Here is a 19,471-nt window from a genome sequence, read left to right as displayed (position 1 = left end):
GATGTTTTTCCTTTTGCATTGAAAGTGCAAGGGAAGAGGGGAGTTTGCTTTTAGTTTTCATGAAATGTTAAAGCAGTTTAGGGTGGAACATGGGAGAAAAATGAAATCCCACTGTAGCCTTTGTGTTTGAGTGCAGTACAGTTTTGTTTGTGCTGCTGTTGAGGCAGTCCACCTGGAAAAGGTGTGAGAAGCCATGAAAATACAGAAAATACACGCAGGAGAAAAGCAAGTTATCCATCTCAGAGGAGGAGGAGAAGTACACACATGGATAAACACTGTCTGTGATTGAGCCAGAGGGATATGCAGTGAAAAAGTGTGAATCGTACAGCCATGGAAGTACAATTCTCTTTGGGTAACAAACACCATCTGTCAGGAACACTGGTGAGCTCATCAAGAAAGTGAAGACACCCCTGGCATTGCTCTCACTCGCTGCACTTCAGTCGCTAAACCTGTCTATTAGCATGGAGCCGCTGGCAATGCTCGTCTTGCCTTGCCATCCTGTTCAAGAACATAATTATGTACATCTGACAAGACGGGAAGATTTAAGAGAGGATCAGTGTGCTTCTGTTTTTCTCGGAGAGAGGGACAAATATATTGACTTTACTCTCCTTGCATACCCTCACACAGAAGGAAACAGCTGGCCGTGTGTGTGTGTGGTGTAAACCTGACCCGAAGGGAAGTAAACTCCGAACACTATTTCAAATTCACAGCTGCTACTTTTGTGAAGTGTTTTTTTAGTATAGCGAAAGTTGCAAATTTTAGTCTACATTTAAACACACACACATACTTGGTCTTCTCCTTTGTGAGGACACAACTACATAATGCTTTGCCTTCCCCTAACCTGCTTCCTATCCTATCCTAAACCTAATTCTAATCCTAACCCTAAAAGTTGTATCCCTTACAGTCCTTTGCAGTTTAGTAAGAAGACTGACCAAAATGTCTTGACTCTGGAAGGGCTAATTGTCACACTGGTCCTCAGAAAGATAGACGTACACATGCATTTGTCATATATCAGTGTTAGGGGAGATTATAGGCATGCATGCATGTACTAGAGACTCATCAAAAGGCCCCAATCAGCTAATTATACATTTAAGTCAGGATGGCACAAACTGTATTTGAGACTTGTATTCATTATCCATCAATGCCCAATGTTCCTTTCACTCTCTATTTTGTTCATGCACACACAAGCTTTCTTGTAGGGAGATGTTAATGTGTCTGATATAACCTTGAATATGACTTTGATTCTGTAATTCAGTGACGTATCATTCCAGTATGTTTTTGAGTTTCTGCTGTGTTTGTACCTGAATGTCAAAGGAATGGAGAGAACGTCTCTCCAAAGCCTATAAGGCTGTAAAGGTGTGGGACAGCTGTTCACCCTAGCAGGGGAAGTACATTCCCAACATGAGCGTCTGCATGGGCAGGATATGGTCAACCTTACACCAGTGTTAGCAGGATTACAATGGATTGGCCCCAAACATACTGCCGCATTCTTTTGCTCTGGACCTAGCACGCATTGACCTTTCATGTTAGAAAACCGGAGATTAAGGGAGGAGAGATGAAAGTTGTTGTTGGAGAAAGGACAAATGGTCAAAAGTAGAGGTGTTGGAGCAGGAAAACGCTTTGAGACGAAAATGCGGGGTTAATACCATAGACCTGTATGACGTGATGCTTCAGTACAAGAGGTAACAGAGGATTGGGAGTTCAGCTAACATGAAGATAAAAAGTTAAGGGTTGAGGTTCAGAGAGGATGATTGTACAAACCTATGATTCAATCTAGCGTGAGAGGGTGGATGAGGGATTTGGTGCTCGTATTCTCTGCCAGGCTTGGTAGACCCAATCCTTGTTCTTCCCATCCTAGGACCTGGAATGAGCCTGGGCCTCAGAGGACTAGCGTGTGTAGAGGCCGGCTGGACAGCAGATGTCCCATTGCGGATATTACCAGTAGGACTGCCATTTCCCCTAGCCTTTCATCTGGAGCTCAAGGGGCTAAGAGTGAGCTCCGTAGGGCAGAGCAGGGCTGGGGAAGAAGGAACCAGAGGATCAGAGATAGCTTTGGCGGGGCAGGGAGATGGTCTGGTTTGCGTATGGATATGGGAGGAGTAAATTACAATTTCTCGCAGATATTCCGACTCATCTGTGACACAGCTAGTGAATAAGATTGCACAATATTTTCAATACTTACCTTGAAAAAATCTGTGATTTATTCTGAGAAATGTCAGTATTATTCCATATGAAACGAATTTTGGGGAAATACCTATCTTACTAACAAAACAATTATAGTGATAATCCTGTAGAAAAATGTGCTCAAACCCATTTGGAGCGCTAAAAATACCTGACAAATATTATGTTTTATTGAAATTTTCATATAACATGTTTTTATTTCTATATTACACAATAGAATTTGTTATCAACTGTCTCCAATTTCCTGCTGTCCCCATCCATCCCTTTTTTTTACGATCTTCCACCCAGCTTTTCAGTAGTCTCCTCTTTCATCCTAGCTTGGCACATTCTGCCCTGTGGCTTTTTTATGGCACTTTGAGAGCATATTAGCTTGAAGGGCTCCCTAGGCATGAGGTCATCAGAGGAGAATGGTTCTCATTAGCCAGCATCATCATTTCCTTTCTAAGCAGTATCATTGAGACCTTTATGATTGAGCCTCTCCAGCACACCTTTGGGATCCTGTTTGGGAAACACCAAGAATCTTCGGTGTGGATATAAACTAAAGGAAGTGTTAGGAATTACGACCTCGGCAGTTAGTAAAAAAAACGATACATAGAATTTAGCATTTTGTATAATTGCTATGAAGTTTACTAGCCAAGAAAAAAGGAATGCTAGTGACTCAGTGCTCTGATTTTGTCGCCACATAAAAGTCTTTAACTACAGCACCACAAAAGCAGCTCTTATCCACTTACATAGCGAGAAATCCTTACAACATGTGCAGGTTCCCAAGCAGTAAATGGCATTTTAAAGATGGTGTCCAGACTCATAAAGAGTTTTTTTTATTGAAAGCTGCAAATTCAGTAGATCTGACCTGAAATTTATTGTGTGCTTAACATGCTCATACACCACCCTTCCCCGCAACTGCAGCCAGGCTCAGATTAAACTTGTCATTGTTGTCATTGGGACCAGAATTAATCAGTGATAAATGGATTTATGGAAATGTGTTGCTGCAAGCTACACACACCAACAGCAAAAGCTACAACTGAGGCAACTTTGTGACAGCCCTAGTTTATTTAGGCTTCTTTATTAATGCCTGTACCCATGCAAGCTGCTGGTAGTTGAGATGGGGATTGGCTCAGAGGGTGGGCGGGGGAGTTGCATGAGTTACCTTCTTGACTTCTCGCCTGCCTTGCCCGTAGCCCAACCCTGGCTCCAAACACAAACTGGCATTCCTGCCGTAACACAGCACTGAGAAAATAAAGACAGACATTCCATTGATATTGAAAAATACTGTTGAAGGATAAGCAGGGATGAGTCTGATCCTCTTTGTCTCAGTTCACCCTGGTATGCAGGGGGAAATACAAACTAAGTGAGGAGAAAGGGAAAGAAAGCATGGAGGGAGTTGGGATGGAATTCTCCCAATGAGGCCGGCCCCTTGAATAGCAAACTCAAACGATTCAAACTTGTTTTAAAGCAAAACCACGATCAAACTATCTGCTTTAGACAGCGGAGCTGCATTAGCATTGCATGATTGGTCAGATAATGGAAGCTGCAAGCAATGAGCCAATTTTTGTATTGACTACCTGCGGTGGGAGTCTGTGTGTGTGGTCTTATAAATGTGTATCTATCAAAGGGATGCACATGCAAGACAAGTCACTTCATTAAAAGCCTATCCTATTGACCAGCACTGAGAGCGACAAAGCCCTTCTCTCTTATCCATAATTGATTTGGCAATTAGAGCTGAACCTGGAGCGGACTGTCAGGCCCGCGGGCTGGGAGGGGGCTGACCTCTCACTGCTTCAGCTGATTACAGATCAGATTGGAAGGCCCACTGACAGCGTAGGTAATGTCGTGCACATGTGTAATTTGTTTCTAAAACTGCAGTCAGTTATGCAATCAAAAGTATACATCAAAGTATTTGACTCACCCCCACAAAATCAAACATTTATAACATCACACCATGTATTTTTTTTCTCCTTTTCTAACCCACACAGATTTCTGAAAAAGCTTTGAAGTTGAAGAAGCGAGCATCACTTAGATCGTATTAATTCATAGGAGGCTGCTCACATGGACTTACACAAGGTTGCAATCTATTCTCTGCTGCTTACTGTTGTATGGCTCCTGCTTCTTGGTGTCACTGAGAAGGTAGCACCCTATTGAAAGTTTACACACTAACACACTGGAAGATATTTTCCACAATTCAGCTTATATCCTCTGAAGCATTGAAGTCATCATTGGATTCTTGGCACACAAGGAAAAAAAAGGACATGCTCTGTACAGTTTAAGAGAGAATCTTAGAGGGAATATTATTTATCCTGAGAGTGTGCTGATTGGGGGATTGCAGTGGGCAAGAGAAGAGATTTGTGTGTGGAATGTTAAGACAGGAGACACACACAGCAACAATATCTCTTGAGTGCTACCTGATGTGCACTTCCTCTTGACTATAATGGATGGCAATAAAGTGTGTGCATGCATGTGTGTCTCAGTGAGGGAGCAAAAGAATATGAATGTGAGTTTATCTCTGCATCCTTCACGCTTGTCTGTCGACAAGGACAATCTGACACCTGCCAATGCAAGGAGGCATCTGGCGTTTGAGTGCAGGCAGGTGTAGTGTTGGGCGTGTGTGTCTCAACACTGATATCATCCAAATGGCAAATGAGTGTTCTGGTGGGGAATGCAATGTATGTGCCGCTGTAAGATGGAGAAGTTGTACTCGCTCCTCTGTTGCATAGAGGTTGCTTTCTCCTCAGGAGTCCCCTCCATCTTGTGAATCTGTCACATTGACTGGTGGAGGTCACTGTCCTCCCAGGGCCCCTTTAGCCTATTTGTTTCTGTGTGTATGTGTTTGTGTGTGTGAATCTAGGGGAGTAAATCTTAATCTTGCCAAGGAGCTTAATAGTCTAAGAATCGCAGGGTAGATTCCATTGCACTGATCCCTGCTCTGGAGTTGCCATGCTGCTGTGCCCGTTGCTAGGTTAGCTGTAGGCTCTGATGTGTACCCCACTGGTGCCCCTGTATTTTTGGCCCTTTAGCCCCTCGAGTGGCCTGCCAGAGACCCTGTACCAGTCCTGGATTCCCTACGCAGGTTGCCTGTGAACCAGAAGGACAGTTCCCAGAACAGCGACTTTGTGTGTATGTGTGTATGTGTGTGTGTGTGCAGGGGAATTCAGTGTGTAACTTAGAATACAGAACAGGGAGATTAGTTTGATGGGTTGAGGAGCCCCAACCTGCCATGGCACCACATAAAGAGTGAACCATAGACAAAAAGAGCACCAAGATGAATGGCCAGTCATGAACTGCGTGAATGCATCCTTTCCTTGTGCCCACCCTTTAACCTTAGCACCCTTTGTGAGAAAGTGTGTGAAAAGAGATAAGGAAACATTGTGTGAGTTCTTGGGAAGGTAAATGTCTGTGTGTAAGACAGTTAAAAAGAGGCATTCAAAATACATTGTGACCCATAGAGTTTTAACATTCTCCTGATGTACCAAAGAGTGTCAGGACAGTCTTGATCCATTGCCACGAGGATCAGCATCCATCTTTTATTACTGTTCAAAGGTCTGATTGGAGGCAGATTGATTGCTCTGTGTCTTAGTAATACTGGCTTTACCCCAAGAATTGAAAACACTTGTATATACCACGTGGTGGTGTCTATTGGGCCGTATACATTCAAGTATGTTGGGCATGTGAAAATATATGTTTATGATAATATTGCAACCAAGGAGTAACTTTGGTCACTGAATGGATGTGTGCTCTCAGGATGTATAAAGACCATTCCTATCCTAACAGTAGACCATCTGATTGCTGTGCTGCAAAGGAGGGCAGCTGAACAGTTAATCTACACAAACATCTTCCAAAACTTCTTTGGATAGATGACAAGTATATAATCACACATCATGGTGAATCATGGTCAACAGAGTCTAATGGTTCAAATAATTTCACAGCATTTGAGAAACCCTGAGCTGGAACACATGGAGCACATATTGGCTGGTGGCATAAAGAACTCTTAACATCAAATAAGGATTCATCTAGCAAATCAACAGTGCCATTATTTGGCCGCTTACCAGAGCTGTCACAGAGGAAGTAGAGGAACAGTTGTCTCTGAGGCATCCTCACAGCTCTCGGACTTAAACTGGAACCAAGCACACACTCGTCTACCAACTAATTCAGACAGCATGTCTGCGTGTGTGTGTGTTCGTACATGCACTATGAACGTGCGTAAATTCTGTTTTGCCTGTGTGCATGCTTACATATGTGTTTCTGCCTGTGTGAGTGATTAAAAACGAGTCAAAGGTCACCTCTCTTAATGAAACATCGCCGTGAGGCAGACCCAATAGCCTTGTCAAAATTCAGGACCATGAGCTGCTTTACAACCCCTCCCACCCCACCGCTCTGTATCCGTCTCCCATCAACAGCTTAGCAGGGAGAAAACCTGCAAGGTCAAGACAGGGTGTGAGCCTAGAGAGAGGAATATGGTGAGAATGAGAGAGAGAGGAGGAGCAAGCTGTTGACCTCCACCCACCTCCATCACACTCCCCCTATGTGCCGTAAATTAGCACTCTACCTTCTGGCCGTGTTTATAATTGTACACAGCAGGTGGAGGAGTGAAAACTGCTTTAAAGCTCTTGGTAAACAAGAAAGTCTTCTGTTTGCAGATGTAACTTCTGTGGTTTGGTTAAGTTAAACTGTACAAAATAGGTTACTCTAAAGTAAGAGTGGGACGCTACAAGACCATTCTCATTCAGAGACAGCACTGCACAATTAAATTGAGCAAATATCTATGTTTATAATGGATACAAGTCTGAGCATAGACTCCAAAAGCTGCCTTGTCATGTTGATGGCATATAGCCTGACAACCTGCTAAGCCCAAGTGCAGTAGCACAATTTTGACTGGATTACTGCTACAATGCCAGTATTCTGCTTAGAGGAGACTGACAGACAGACAAACAAGCATCCAAAACACATATGTGGACCTCGGTTTCCTTTTCATGTCCACGTGTGTTGTGTGCATTCATACTGTAAGGCTATGTTCAGGCTCAAGTGGCCCAAAACTAAGGTGTGTTTTTTTTTTATGATAGTGTAAACAGCACAACTCACATGGAATCTGATCTTTTCCAAATCGATTTTGGGCCACTTTCATATGTGGTCCGAATCTGCCGTGGTCAGATCACTGGTCTATTATACAATGAGCTTGATCGTGTTTTGGGTGATAAACCAAGCTGTCAGAGTCAACGTAGCCTAAGAGTGCGTTATCTTGTCTATGCGTGACACAGTGAGGAGAAGACGGACAAAATCTTTTAGTCTAGGACATTTAGTTTCTTCCCTTTACATAGATTAGTGGATTTAGACTATGCGGCAGCAGTGGCCGGGTGCTGACAAACCAAAAGAAGCACAAACGAGATGAGTGAAGGAAAGAGAAAGCGAGGACAGCAGCAGAAAAATGTAATGGCTGCCCGGACAACCATCATGCAATTTTCTGTCCCTCAGAATTTTTCCAAAGAAATGATGAACAAGACGTTTGTTATTCCTCCCACTCACCTTCCAACCCTTACTCCTCCCTTCCTCTCTCTCCCTACCCTCCAATCCCTCCTTCTTCTTGGCAAGAACCCGGGGTCCACCTCTTCCTCGGTGCAGCGTCCAGGCTTGTTAGAAGCAGCTGTTGTTGCTCCTGGGCCAGAGGGAAATGGAGTCTCCTCCAAACACACAAGCTGCCCCTGGAGAGGCAATAATGGCAAAGGACACTATGAACCATTTCTCACACACTTAGCCAACAGAGAGGTCAACAGGGTGGCAGAGGGTCTTGTGTTGTATCTGTAGTATTAAAGGTGACACAGTCCCTGTATGAGTGTTGGATGTTCAGATGGATGAAGCGACATGATGCCTCATCCTCTTTCTTCTCACGACCCTGTCTGCTGCAGGCTTTAATGACAAATGAAAGCTCCCTCAGCCCATTCTTTATACTATTACAGGGCACAGACACACACATTTACACACTTCCTCTCAGACATTAATGTCTGTGATGTTGCACAGATCTCTCGGCATCTATTTGTCTCCCACGTTTGCTCTGCCCTGTTCTTGTTTGTCACTGTCACCGTTTGCTGACTATAATAAAGCTTTTTACCAATTAAATCACATTTATCTTTTACTGGTAGAGAGCATATGTCATTTAGTGTTGAATGTTGTTGTGATGGGAGACGCACGGCGGTGCGCCATCATGTATCCTTGATGCGAGCGACATCTCTCTCATGCTGAAAAGCAAACCAAACTATTTTCCTCTTCTCACCCTTTACATCATCTTTCACTCCCTTCCACCCTTGCTTTCTGCCTTGCTTGTTCTCTTTCCTTCTTTGGGGGATTTAGACGTGAGCCAGCTCATGAAACACAGCTTATCTGCTAACATTATCTCATTATGACAACAACATCACATTCCATTATCCTCCTGCCACTCTTGGTTTTCGGTTTTTGATGTGCTTCAGGTTGTTTCATGCTTTTGGGGACTTAACTATTTCAATGCGCCTCTTTTTTCCCTCACGTCTCTACTGCCTCTACTGTTCTGTTTTATAACTGTGGTCATGTCATTTCTCTCAACTACTGCTACGCTTGAATGCTTCACATATCCATATGATATAATAATATGCATTAGAATAATATTTAAATATTATCATGACACAATATTTTCACACCATGTGATAACAGTGTTCATCACAGTCTGTTATATTCTTTTCAAAAGTAATGTGTTTGTTGAATTAGCTGAAAAAGAAAATTTGAATATTTTAAACAAAAATTCATCACATATGATTCTTGGCCTTCCTTGTGCATGAAGGTTTCGCCGCAATAAAGATTAAGATTAAGATTTAAGAATAAATCTACCGAATAAAAATGTTCTCTTCTTGAAAAGTAATTTCTCCAAGTTTAATATGGTGCAATGCATAATCACGTTTCTATTGTTGACCTGTGTAACAACATTCAATATATATTATATATATATACATATCAATAATTGTATCCTTACAAATTGTTTGAATCTAAAACAAGTTATCTACCACTGTACTGCATCAGCTAAAATATTAATTTGATTCCATCTTGTTTATGTGTCTCCCAGCCAGTGGCACTCTAGACAATTACCAAGTTTGGCACAAATGGTTACATTAGTTTACATTAGATGATCAGTTTTATTTCATCCAATAGTATTTTATTTAACAGATCCCAAACCCTTCCACCAACACTATGCATTCTTGAATAGCTACCAAGGACCCGTTCCAGTAATTAGCCACTTGGGCAGCCTGCAGTGGAGATGTATTAGTGTTGTGTTGTACTGCTGTCTTCTGACATGTCTCTGATGAGATGCAGCCCATTTCCACTGAAACAATAACAGCAATCTGATTTGGGACAAATGATGTCTTTGTCTATTGTCTACTGGAACAACACAAAACCATTGGCACACACTTCTCTCTCTCTCTCTCTCTCTCTCTCTCTAGAGCCCTGCCGAGCCTTATTCAGACTTGCATGCACATAAAACCCATGTGCATAATAGGGATGGGTTGATGTACATTCTCAGTTCTACAGAAGATTTAAAAAACAATTTGGACATGGCGTATCTGAAAGAAAAATCATATCAGATGACATCTCCAAAACACCAATTTATATCTGTGAAGAGTTGATTTAGTTAGCTATGCAGAGCTCTTTTTAGGTTTCCTATTAACGCAACGTCTACCACACACCTGGCTGTCGAGTTGTTTGGCAGCTGAGTTCACAGATGGATTCAGACAATCTAGACAGATTGGTTTACACACCCAAGCTGGTCTCAATCCCTGCAAACCTGGCCTGTTTTTGTGACTGCCTAAAGAGACATTTTGACACTGATCATTGTCAGTAGTCTGATAAATTGTTTACTCCCTGACACAACACACCCCCGTTCTATCCTTCACCCTTGACTGCATGTGTTTCTTGCTGTATCCTTTGGGATCAGCAAACCTTGATGTCACCTCATCCATCTTTGGGCGCTCACACAGGGATTTCTGAGCCTTTTCACTCCTGCAGGAGGGTACAAACTAAATGTATGACACTTGTATCACCTGAGCGATGCATGTTTATGGGATTTTACTGGGGAATTTGTGTGCTGAGGGTGGTCATCTGTCTTCAATCCAATCATGTACATTTTTAGGTTGGGTTTGGTCATGAAGAGGAGCAGAGAGTAGGATGCATGATTTCTTTTAGACAACAACATGTTTTTACCCCCCAGAGGAAAGCAAAATAACTGCTTTAAAGCAAAGCAGAGAAGCATCAAGCGCGATGCAAGTGTCTTTGCCAGTTTCACTCCCACACAGTTGTTATTTTCCCATCCAGCGCCCAGCTTGTTTAAATAGAAAAGGCACCTGTGCTTGATCCTAAAATGAGGTGTGGTCGGGCACATTGTTGCTACACTGCCGAGAACGTGGAGAGTGATTGTGCTTTTGACAAACAAAAACCTGGTCTGAAGTCAGGGGTGCGGTATGTCACTGTTATTTTGAGGACGCATTAGTAATATGAGACAGGTGCACAGCACACGTTTGCCCCGTTAAACCCACAGATTGCCTGCAGACCTGGCAAATGCACCATTGTCGTCACTACACCTGGCCTTCCATTGGTTTGGGAAGTTTTGACAGACTTGTCGCACAAAATAATCCAAGAGCAGAAAAAATGTAAATCTGCACACAGATGCAGCGTAAGGGCGCAAGGAAAAGAGCTAAAGCTGGACTGCAGGAAATCTGTCACCAGCAGAGGAAATCTAAGCACAAACAGGGGTTATTTGAGTGCAAGAGCGCATGAAACATGAAATCAGTAGTTCCTGCTCTCAAACTGAAGGACCACACTCTTGAATTAAGGTAGGAATGTCCCCCTATCTCGCATCATGTGCATAAGACGATGATGTGATCATTGAAATAAAGCCAAACAAGAGGGATGATGTAGGTTCACAACCAGAGCTGTGATATTGTGATATCAAAGTTATTAAGCTTGAGAAACTGGAAGAGCAGCAAGTGGAGGAGGTATGAGTCAAGTCCTTTTTCAGGAAAGCTTGGATTTCACTGATGTCAGCAACAAAGTGTTTGTGTGTGCAGCTTTATGTGTTGGTGTGATTTGCGGGGCCTGTGATAAAATGGCTGCTTAAAGGGTGTTGTTGGAGATAAGACGACCCATCAGTCCACCACAGTGTGTGTGTGTGTGTGTGAAGAGTTTTTATTTTACTGTCTCTGTAGGGCAGAAAAACACAGAAAAAACACAGAGACGAAAGGGATTTACTAGCTCCAAAATGAGTTGGTAGTTCGAGAGCAGCCCAGTAGCACTGCACATGCATTTTTGAATTTTATCAAAGCACTGTTCAAAATAAATTACAGGTCCTTTCGACTAAAGCAGCCACAGCTGTGCTTCTTCAGATGCACATATGAACTCACTTTAACTGTAACAGACGTAATCGCACATCATTTTCATGTCAGATTGTTTTTGAAAATCCTCGGAGTGAGGCGGCGGTAATGGTGATTGGAGATGATGAGCCCCTAATATACGATTTTATAAAACCCGAAGGACTCTCAACATTAAAGCATATTACCATGATTACAGTGATGCGCCAAACCATTTATCTGTGTCTGTCTCTTCTCTCTCTCTCTCTCTCTCTCTCTCTCTCTCTCTCTCTCTCTCTCTCTCTCTCTCTCTCTCTCTCTCTATCTGTTCTCCCCCAGCACATACAGAGGCCGCCAGTGAAAGGAGGCCCGTCGGCAGACAGCCTGGAGGTGACAGCCCGCACGAGAACCCTTCCAGGCCCCCCTCGGTGAAGGTGAGAGGGGGTTCGCCGTCTGCCAGCTGGGCACGACCCTGGAGCCTCGCACTGCTCTCTGCTGCACTTTGCCTGCAGTGGACCCTGTTCTGATGCCAGCACCGCCTGTGAATCCCCCTTCACCTTCTAGGAAACATGCAGACGGACGTTCATATCATATAAATCACATACGGTATCCTTACTCCTGTCCTCAATCTGCACGGATGGAAAGTAGCGATGGAGAAAGGAGAGAAGATGGAAACGGAAGAGAGGAGGACAACATTGTAGATGGGGGGGCTCCTGCAGGAACTTTACTGATCCCATGCACGGCCATCTACAAAGATTATGCCTGCTGCTTCCACTAGGCTGTTCTGGGATTAGATGTGTGTGTATAACAGACACCAATATAGTCCTGCAGCTCCTTGCTTCCACTCACACTCCACACATACTTCATAGTTCAGAGCAGGACTTCATCATTATGATTTTACTTAAAAACACATTTCGACTCACGTTCATGTTTTCTACACAGAGCTGTCCTCGTCGTCTGCTGCTGGATTTTACTTTCAGGCTCTAAAAAAAAAAAAAACAACTCACCACAGCCCTTTGCCAGCCAGACTGAAGAATTCTGCTTATTTGAAAACTCAAACGTATTTTCTTTTTGAGGATTAAGGAATGCATGATAGATTGATAGATCAATCCCAGGTGCCTGGCCCAGAACGGCAGATTGGATATACTCTGACTGTGTACCTTGGCAGGGATTAGAATGTAATGAGTTCACAGATAGAGCACAGGCACACTTGCACGGTCGCAACACATTGCGCAGACAAACTAGGTGTGTATAGTATGTAACTGTATATAGGAAAGATTTGATGGGAGTGTGTGAGGTTCTGATTCTGCAAAAATGCTCTTAACTGATTTAGCTGAATGGGTTTTTTCTTTAGTTTTTTCGTCCTGCAATGAATGGACTGTGTTGTCTGCTGTTCATACTATGTAGAAAACAATGCAAAAAAGACTATAGAGATTTCATTTCTATAACAAATAAAGCAGGAATGTACATCATTTACCAACTCAACGCCATGAAATGAACGGACACATTTTGGTCCACACATTGTTGATTTTTATGATGTTTATCCTGCATCCAGTTGTGTGTGTTTGCTCGTTGAATTGCACATTAATGCATGTATAACCTTCAAGGTTCTCCAAATCTCTACGATGGGATCAGGCCTTTCTTCAGAAAGCATAACAAAAACATATATTTTCAAACCTTCAACTTTTCACGCTTTCTTGGTCAAATGATTGTTCGGTATTTGACAACAAGAGTAAGGTTGGGCAGCAGATTCAAATGCAATTCAACACATAAAAACCTTACTTTTACATTATTGGGTACATCTATTGTTTGATGTAATTCAGTGGCAGCCATTGTATAAATCCTTTATTTTGTGTCCTGTTGCGGATTTTTCTTGAATATCAGGGCAGCATGGCAGTAGCACTGTCACCTTCAAGTAATGGGGGGCTCTGGGTTCAGGGTCGGTACGGAGCCAGTTCCGGTCTCAAACCAGTTCTTTGTGTTTTGACCGTCAAAGAACTGGCTCTTGGTAAAAAAAAAAAACAACTGGCACCAACACTTTGCTGGACTAGAAAAAAGAACTGCTTACGTCAGGGTGGGATTGTTATACCTTTTTTTTAAACCCAGCTTGTGTCATGTGTAGCAAAGAGACACTGTAGTCCACGCTAGTGACGTATAGAGTGACTTTGGCACGTGGAAAAACAAAAAAGGTTTGCAAGTTAAACCAGTGTGGAGTTTTCCGGTGCCTGTGAGGGTCTCCTCTGGGTACTCCGGCTTCCTCCCCCCACTTCAAAGACATGTAGTTCAGGTTAATTGGTGACTCTAAAGTGCCTAGATAGTTGTGCATGTTAGCGTAAATGGTTGATTGTCTCTATCTTGGTTAAAGGCCTCCTTGGGCCCTTGAGGGATAATCACTAAAGGAAGCCCAAAAAAGCCCAAATGCCTGCTCACCACTCCTTGGAATCCCAACAGTTAAAGGGCAAATGATTACTTGTTTTAAACGATTCCTCGTGACGATGGAACAAAAGGGAAAAAAACTACCTGTGTGACTTGTACAATGGCTTCCTCTGTATACCAGGTTCGTTTCTTGTGTAGATGGAGGATTTTCTATGCACAGATATGGTACAGCAGTGTGAGTGAGGATGATGAATGTATGGTCATTGCTATGCAGATGCAATATTAAAGCTGACTAAGCCCTGCACAGATACAGTATCTAAGCTACGGGCTACACACTTTAAGCTTGACATGGGTCTATGAGCAGTGATATACCTCTTCCATTAACTACACTTTATTCTAAACGACTTTTCCTGTCTCTACTGACAAGTAATTCACCTTTAACTCTGCCTATATGTGTTCAAAAAGGATGACCCGCTTAACCACACGCAAACATATACAAATGTCTATTAAAGGCCTGCGCTTAATGAGGAATGATGATAACCACCTTTACAACGTACGGTCTCGGCAGTTTAAATGTGTCACATTTCATGTTCTGTAACCACGTTTGTTTAGTTCCTATAATTTCCTCCATGTTGGTTTTGTTCCAGACTGGCGCTCATTGCACCCACAGGTCACTTACAGCCCTATACCCTCGCATGTGTATAAATGTACATATTTTAAGTCACTTATCATTTGTTTTGTGTCTCATTTCCTCTCTTTTGTATCAGTATGATACAGTGCAGTTGGGCTCTATTAAAGGTGCTCTGCTTTTTTGTGCTCGTCTCAACAGCCTCTCCTTAAATAGTAAATCAGCCACAACGGACACTGGCAAACAACAGATTTTCTCCGGAGTACGTGTTTATTGACGGCTCTACACACACGTGGCACACCCACACAGGCCTTTAACACTCATTAGTCCTGAATAATTCTCCTCTTAGGTTTGTGTGGGCCTGTGCAGACCACACTTGATTGACATTTCCCTCATTCTCCTACACCTTTGTTAATTATCTAATTCCCAGCCGAGCATCACCCGACTTCCACCTGACTTCAAGTTGAATCAACCATAACATGTGAAAAACGCCTGCGTGGGCGAGTAAGCACCGAAACATTTTTTTATTTTGATATCACACACATTCCCCCTGTCGGTACAAACGAAGCTTTAACAATGAGGTGGCCACACTTGACACATCCACTGATGCTTAATGAGCAGTTTAAGTTTGACATTGATTTAATTCACAGGCTGGAGCAATTATCTTAGCTTCGCATAAAGACTGGAAACAAAATCCCATTGTCTCATTTGAAATCTAAGACTCCTGGAAGTAGACAGCACCCAGCCAAGAAATAGGAACAGTAAATAAGCCCCCCAAATAAAATGTTATTTGTGCATGAATTAAACAAGTAGTTCCCGAACTTATCAGCCCTAAACCCTCAAAATAACCACGATCACAAGAGGTGGTTGGATATTGATTTGAGCCAGTTGAGGAAAAGATCACCTACATCCACATATTGCAATGTTTCCTGTGGTGCTGTAAATTGACCTGCTGCAACTGGTGCTGTTAATAATCTGTCATAATCACCTCATGTGGTCATGTGGGGAGCTTCACCCTCGTACTATCTTGCAACCCCACCGGGGGACCCCTAGTTTGGGAACCAGTGGATAAAACAAACAAGATGTGTTCATTTGTGAGCTTTGGAGGTGATAATAGACATTGAACCTGAGTGTGAGTCAGTCTAGCTGTTTCCTTAATGCTGAGCAACAGTAACTCTATCTATATATAAGTGAGCATATTCAAGTAAAACTTCAAACCAAGAGGAATAAATATCATGATTACACTTCACTGACCTGCTTTGTGTCCCTTTAAAAAAACAAAACATGTTGTTTCATTGACCATACTTGTTGCTGGTCAGCAGTAGAGGTCTGAGCTATGAGGGCGTAGGCAGGGAGCACCATCTCAGTCTGACCTTCCTTATTTGCATCCATTAAGCCTCTTGCTAAACATATCTGTCTGTTCGTTTGCACCAGGAATAGAGAGGCCTGAGTGCAGGGGACGCGAATAGGTTCCGTGCTGGAGAGGACTGTGGCAGACAGTCGGTGGCGATGGAAGCGGCGTCGACGGTGACAGTTTGCTCACTCAGCTGACGTGCGGCTGACCCCTTTGGCTGCTCCTGTAGGGGAAACTTTGCCTGTTCATCAGCTATAATTGCCCTGAATTTGTCTGTGCTGTCAGCTGCAATGCACAGCAGCACTGCTTGTCTTAGCCTGCAGTGTTTTACGCATTATTTCAGACGCAGGAGTCACAAAAACAGACAATGGGACAGAAGCAAAAATGTTTTGAAGTAATATTCAATGTCTATTTTTCCTCCGCAGTGATTATAAAAGCATTCGATGGCAGCGTATCAGGCGACAGTGGCCCTCCAAGTCTCACCACACCTCCCGCTGTTTTAACCATCAGCCTGGGAGCACATTAACTAATAGAACTTTCCTGGCTAAAGCACACTGTGTCCACAAGCTCCTTCTCTCTCTCTTACACACACACACACACACACACACACACACACACACACACACACACACACACACACACACACACACACACACACACACACACACACACACACACACACACACACACACACACACACACACACACACACACACACACACACACGTACACTGTTATAAGCACAAATCATCACAAAGGCACACAGATGATCTCACTGACACACCCTGTCCCATAGTCGTGTACGTCCAATTGCACACAGGCTGACTATTTGATCCTTGGAGTCGGTTTCATGCGTGTCGCTGTGAAACTGAGTGTCAGGCTGTAGGTGTAGACGAGAGCAGAGCAAGTGCCCGGTCCAAGGATACCGTGCCTGCGCTTCGCCTAAGCTGTAATTGGACTGCATTGTCCCTGCCTGGTAAAACCAAAGACGTCTGTTGTCCTATAATAACCTCCGCTGACAGACACAGAAAAGCCATCCATGACTTTAAAAATGGACAATAATGGGAGCTAACCCAGACACTGAGAGAGAGTAATTAGTCTGACAAATCAACTGCTATTTCTTAGTCTCGCAAAGACAGTTTAATGTCTTGAAAATTGGCGTGGATGATTCAGTGTGTGACACAGTGGGTACAGACGCACACACGCGTTGCAAAGAGCAGTGTGGTCAGTGAGTGCAACTGAGAGTTCGAGGGACCTGAGGTCACAGCTGCTCAGCTGTCTGTCTGGGCTATTTTAAATGGTAGCACACATCAGCGCTTCTGTCCCACTGGCTTGGCCAAGTCAACGCTTACAAGTCCTCGCACACACTGAAATCTCCTCTTGCCTTATAGTTAGGAGTGGATCTAACACTAATTCACACATTCAGAGAGGGAGCACAGCTGCAGCGCACAGCGTGGACAGAACCTTAAGATGCATAAGTGCATTTTCAAGCAGATGTCCCCTGACGTTAGCCTGATGCAGTGCAGTAACAGGGTGAGATCAGTGGTGCACCCCCCACAGCAGATTGTCTTACCTTTTCAGCCAGGGGATCAGAGTGACAAGTTTGAACCAGAGGAGGGAGCAAAGGAAGGAGGGGAGGGGGGACACTGGAAATAGCTTTTCAGAGATGAACAATTGGGTGAGGCAGAGGGGAAACACATGGGGGACCTGCGGCTCCTGTTAACCACAGCTCTCCTTCTTGAGTTTCAGCCCTCTGCTGTATCCATTCCCCTCAGTTCAGAGCTCCCTCTTTCCTCGCGACGGGCCAACACAAGCTGTCACTGCCAATTCTCCATCTGTCACCCTGCTCCACCGGCCAATTAGCATTATGCTCAATGAGCTCTTGAGCCGACTAATTGAGTCCAATTAAACACATTTTCGACATGACAGACCATCAAGAGTCTCAGAAGCCCCGGCAGAGATCAGCCCTGCAACAGCAGCACGGGAACTTAAGCTTGATTCCTCTTTTTTACGGATTAGTCTCACTTGCCATTTCTGTTTCCCATCATGCAATGTGTTGCTGGCGGACAACAAGTAAACAACAGTTTGGAGGGGTTATTTTCCTGGTAGTTTCTGTGAGGTTCAGACCATTTTCTGTCAGACTGTTGTGAGGCAATATAAACAAATACCGCTCTTACACTGAAATGAGCGAGTTTGAGTGAGTAAAAAGGCGATTGACTCTTTTCCCCTTACCATTTGAGGAGTTGGCCTCTGTTCGTGTTCAACATGAGACAGATGCACCCGAAAACTGAGACTCTCTCTTACCTCACTGTCTTGCCAAAGTAGCACATTCACCAAGGTCTCTTTTTTCCATCAATGCTGATCGGAGCTAGCCAATTAAAACACGTGTCTACTGCAGAGTCGTTTGACCAGGGAGTGAATGGCGATTGTATCCATTCCCATTGCAGACAAAACAAACATTTTAGAAGGTTTAGAACAGTGTAAAAGGGGCTTAATGTGTATGTACAAAACTTGTATACGTACCAACAATTCTACAAGTTTCTGATTGTGCAAGATCATACAAGTCATATGAGACGCTCAGCAGGCGTCTTCCTCTGAACATCACTGAAAACAAACGCAATAATGCAGAGCCACCATTGAGCTGTGCAGTAACCGCAGATCCCACCAGAGTGCCAACTTTTTCTGCCTTCATGAAAGAAACATAGGATGGACATGAACGACCCCCCACACACGCCACAGGACTGGACAACTGGGTTGGACACCTTTCTAAAAACTCACTGAGGAGACCTGAGAAGTTTTCTGGATGTCCCTGCCCACTACTCCTTAGTAGGACGTCAGCAAGCATCATGTTCACATGCAGATGGGAGATTAAACAGAAAGAATCTTAAACACAGAAAGAAAATGTTATATATGCCCTATATCTATAACTTTTAGAGGTACAAAATTAGCACAAGCAATGCATTAAGTCAGGCCCAGTTTTTAAAACGATGCCTTAACATCTTTTCACCTGCAAATACCAAAAAAAGCTCACAAGGCTGTGCTCTGTCAGCTGTACCAATAATAAACTGTAGTCGCAAGCTGTGTCTGAAATCTGTGCATAATATATAGTTTTCCTGTCACAAAAAAAGAGCATTGAGGTTTAATTTGTTTCAATTATTTTAACGATGTCGGCCTACAAAGTTGCGTCCCAGAATGTCCCCCACTGGAGTATATACCTCTGCCAAGGCCGAACCATCCTATTCACGATTTTCTAGGTCTTATAGTAGAAAAAAAAGACAAGCAGAGAATGCAAAGAAAAAAGGGGAAGTGGTCTGATGATGTAAAAGATTCATTTATCCTTAAACATAGTTGCAAAGAAGTTGCAAATTAATTCCTGGATCTGCCCCTGAATCCGCATTGACCTCCAATTTAAGTGGAACGTTTAACGGAAATCTATTTGAATTTGAATTTCCAATCCGGCAAACAGACACTTGAGGTTGTCATAGAACATGACAGTTCATGGACAATCATGTATGCACTGAAAAAGAAAGGGAATGGAAGTCCTTGGTGAGGAGGAGCTGTCATTAGAAAGTATTGTGT

The 19,471-nt window shown here is 43.3% G+C and overlaps 1 protein-coding gene across 2 annotated transcripts in view; it reads left to right on the top strand.

Moving 5' to 3' along the window:
- The window catches only part of LOC117777945 (glypican-5-like), a 95,196-nt gene extending 80,560 nt beyond the window's left edge, over window positions 1-14,636 (top strand). For both annotated transcript variants that reach the window (XM_034613062.1, XM_034613061.1), the window contains one exon: window positions 11,874-14,636. In XM_034613062.1, coding sequence (XP_034468953.1) covers window positions 11,874-12,061 — 188 coding nt within the window. In that variant the 3' untranslated portion in view covers window positions 12,062-14,636. The remainder of the gene's footprint in view (window positions 1-11,873) is intronic.
- The last annotated feature ends 4,835 nt before the right edge of the window (window positions 14,637-19,471 follow it).

The sequence above is a fragment of the Hippoglossus hippoglossus genome, chromosome 17, assembly GCF_009819705.1.
Source record: "Hippoglossus hippoglossus isolate fHipHip1 chromosome 17, fHipHip1.pri, whole genome shotgun sequence".
NCBI classification, from domain to species: domain Eukaryota; kingdom Metazoa; phylum Chordata; class Actinopteri; order Pleuronectiformes; family Pleuronectidae; genus Hippoglossus; species Hippoglossus hippoglossus.
The sequence above is the reverse complement of the archived record's forward strand: the minus strand, read 5'-3'. Positions and strand labels throughout refer to the sequence as shown.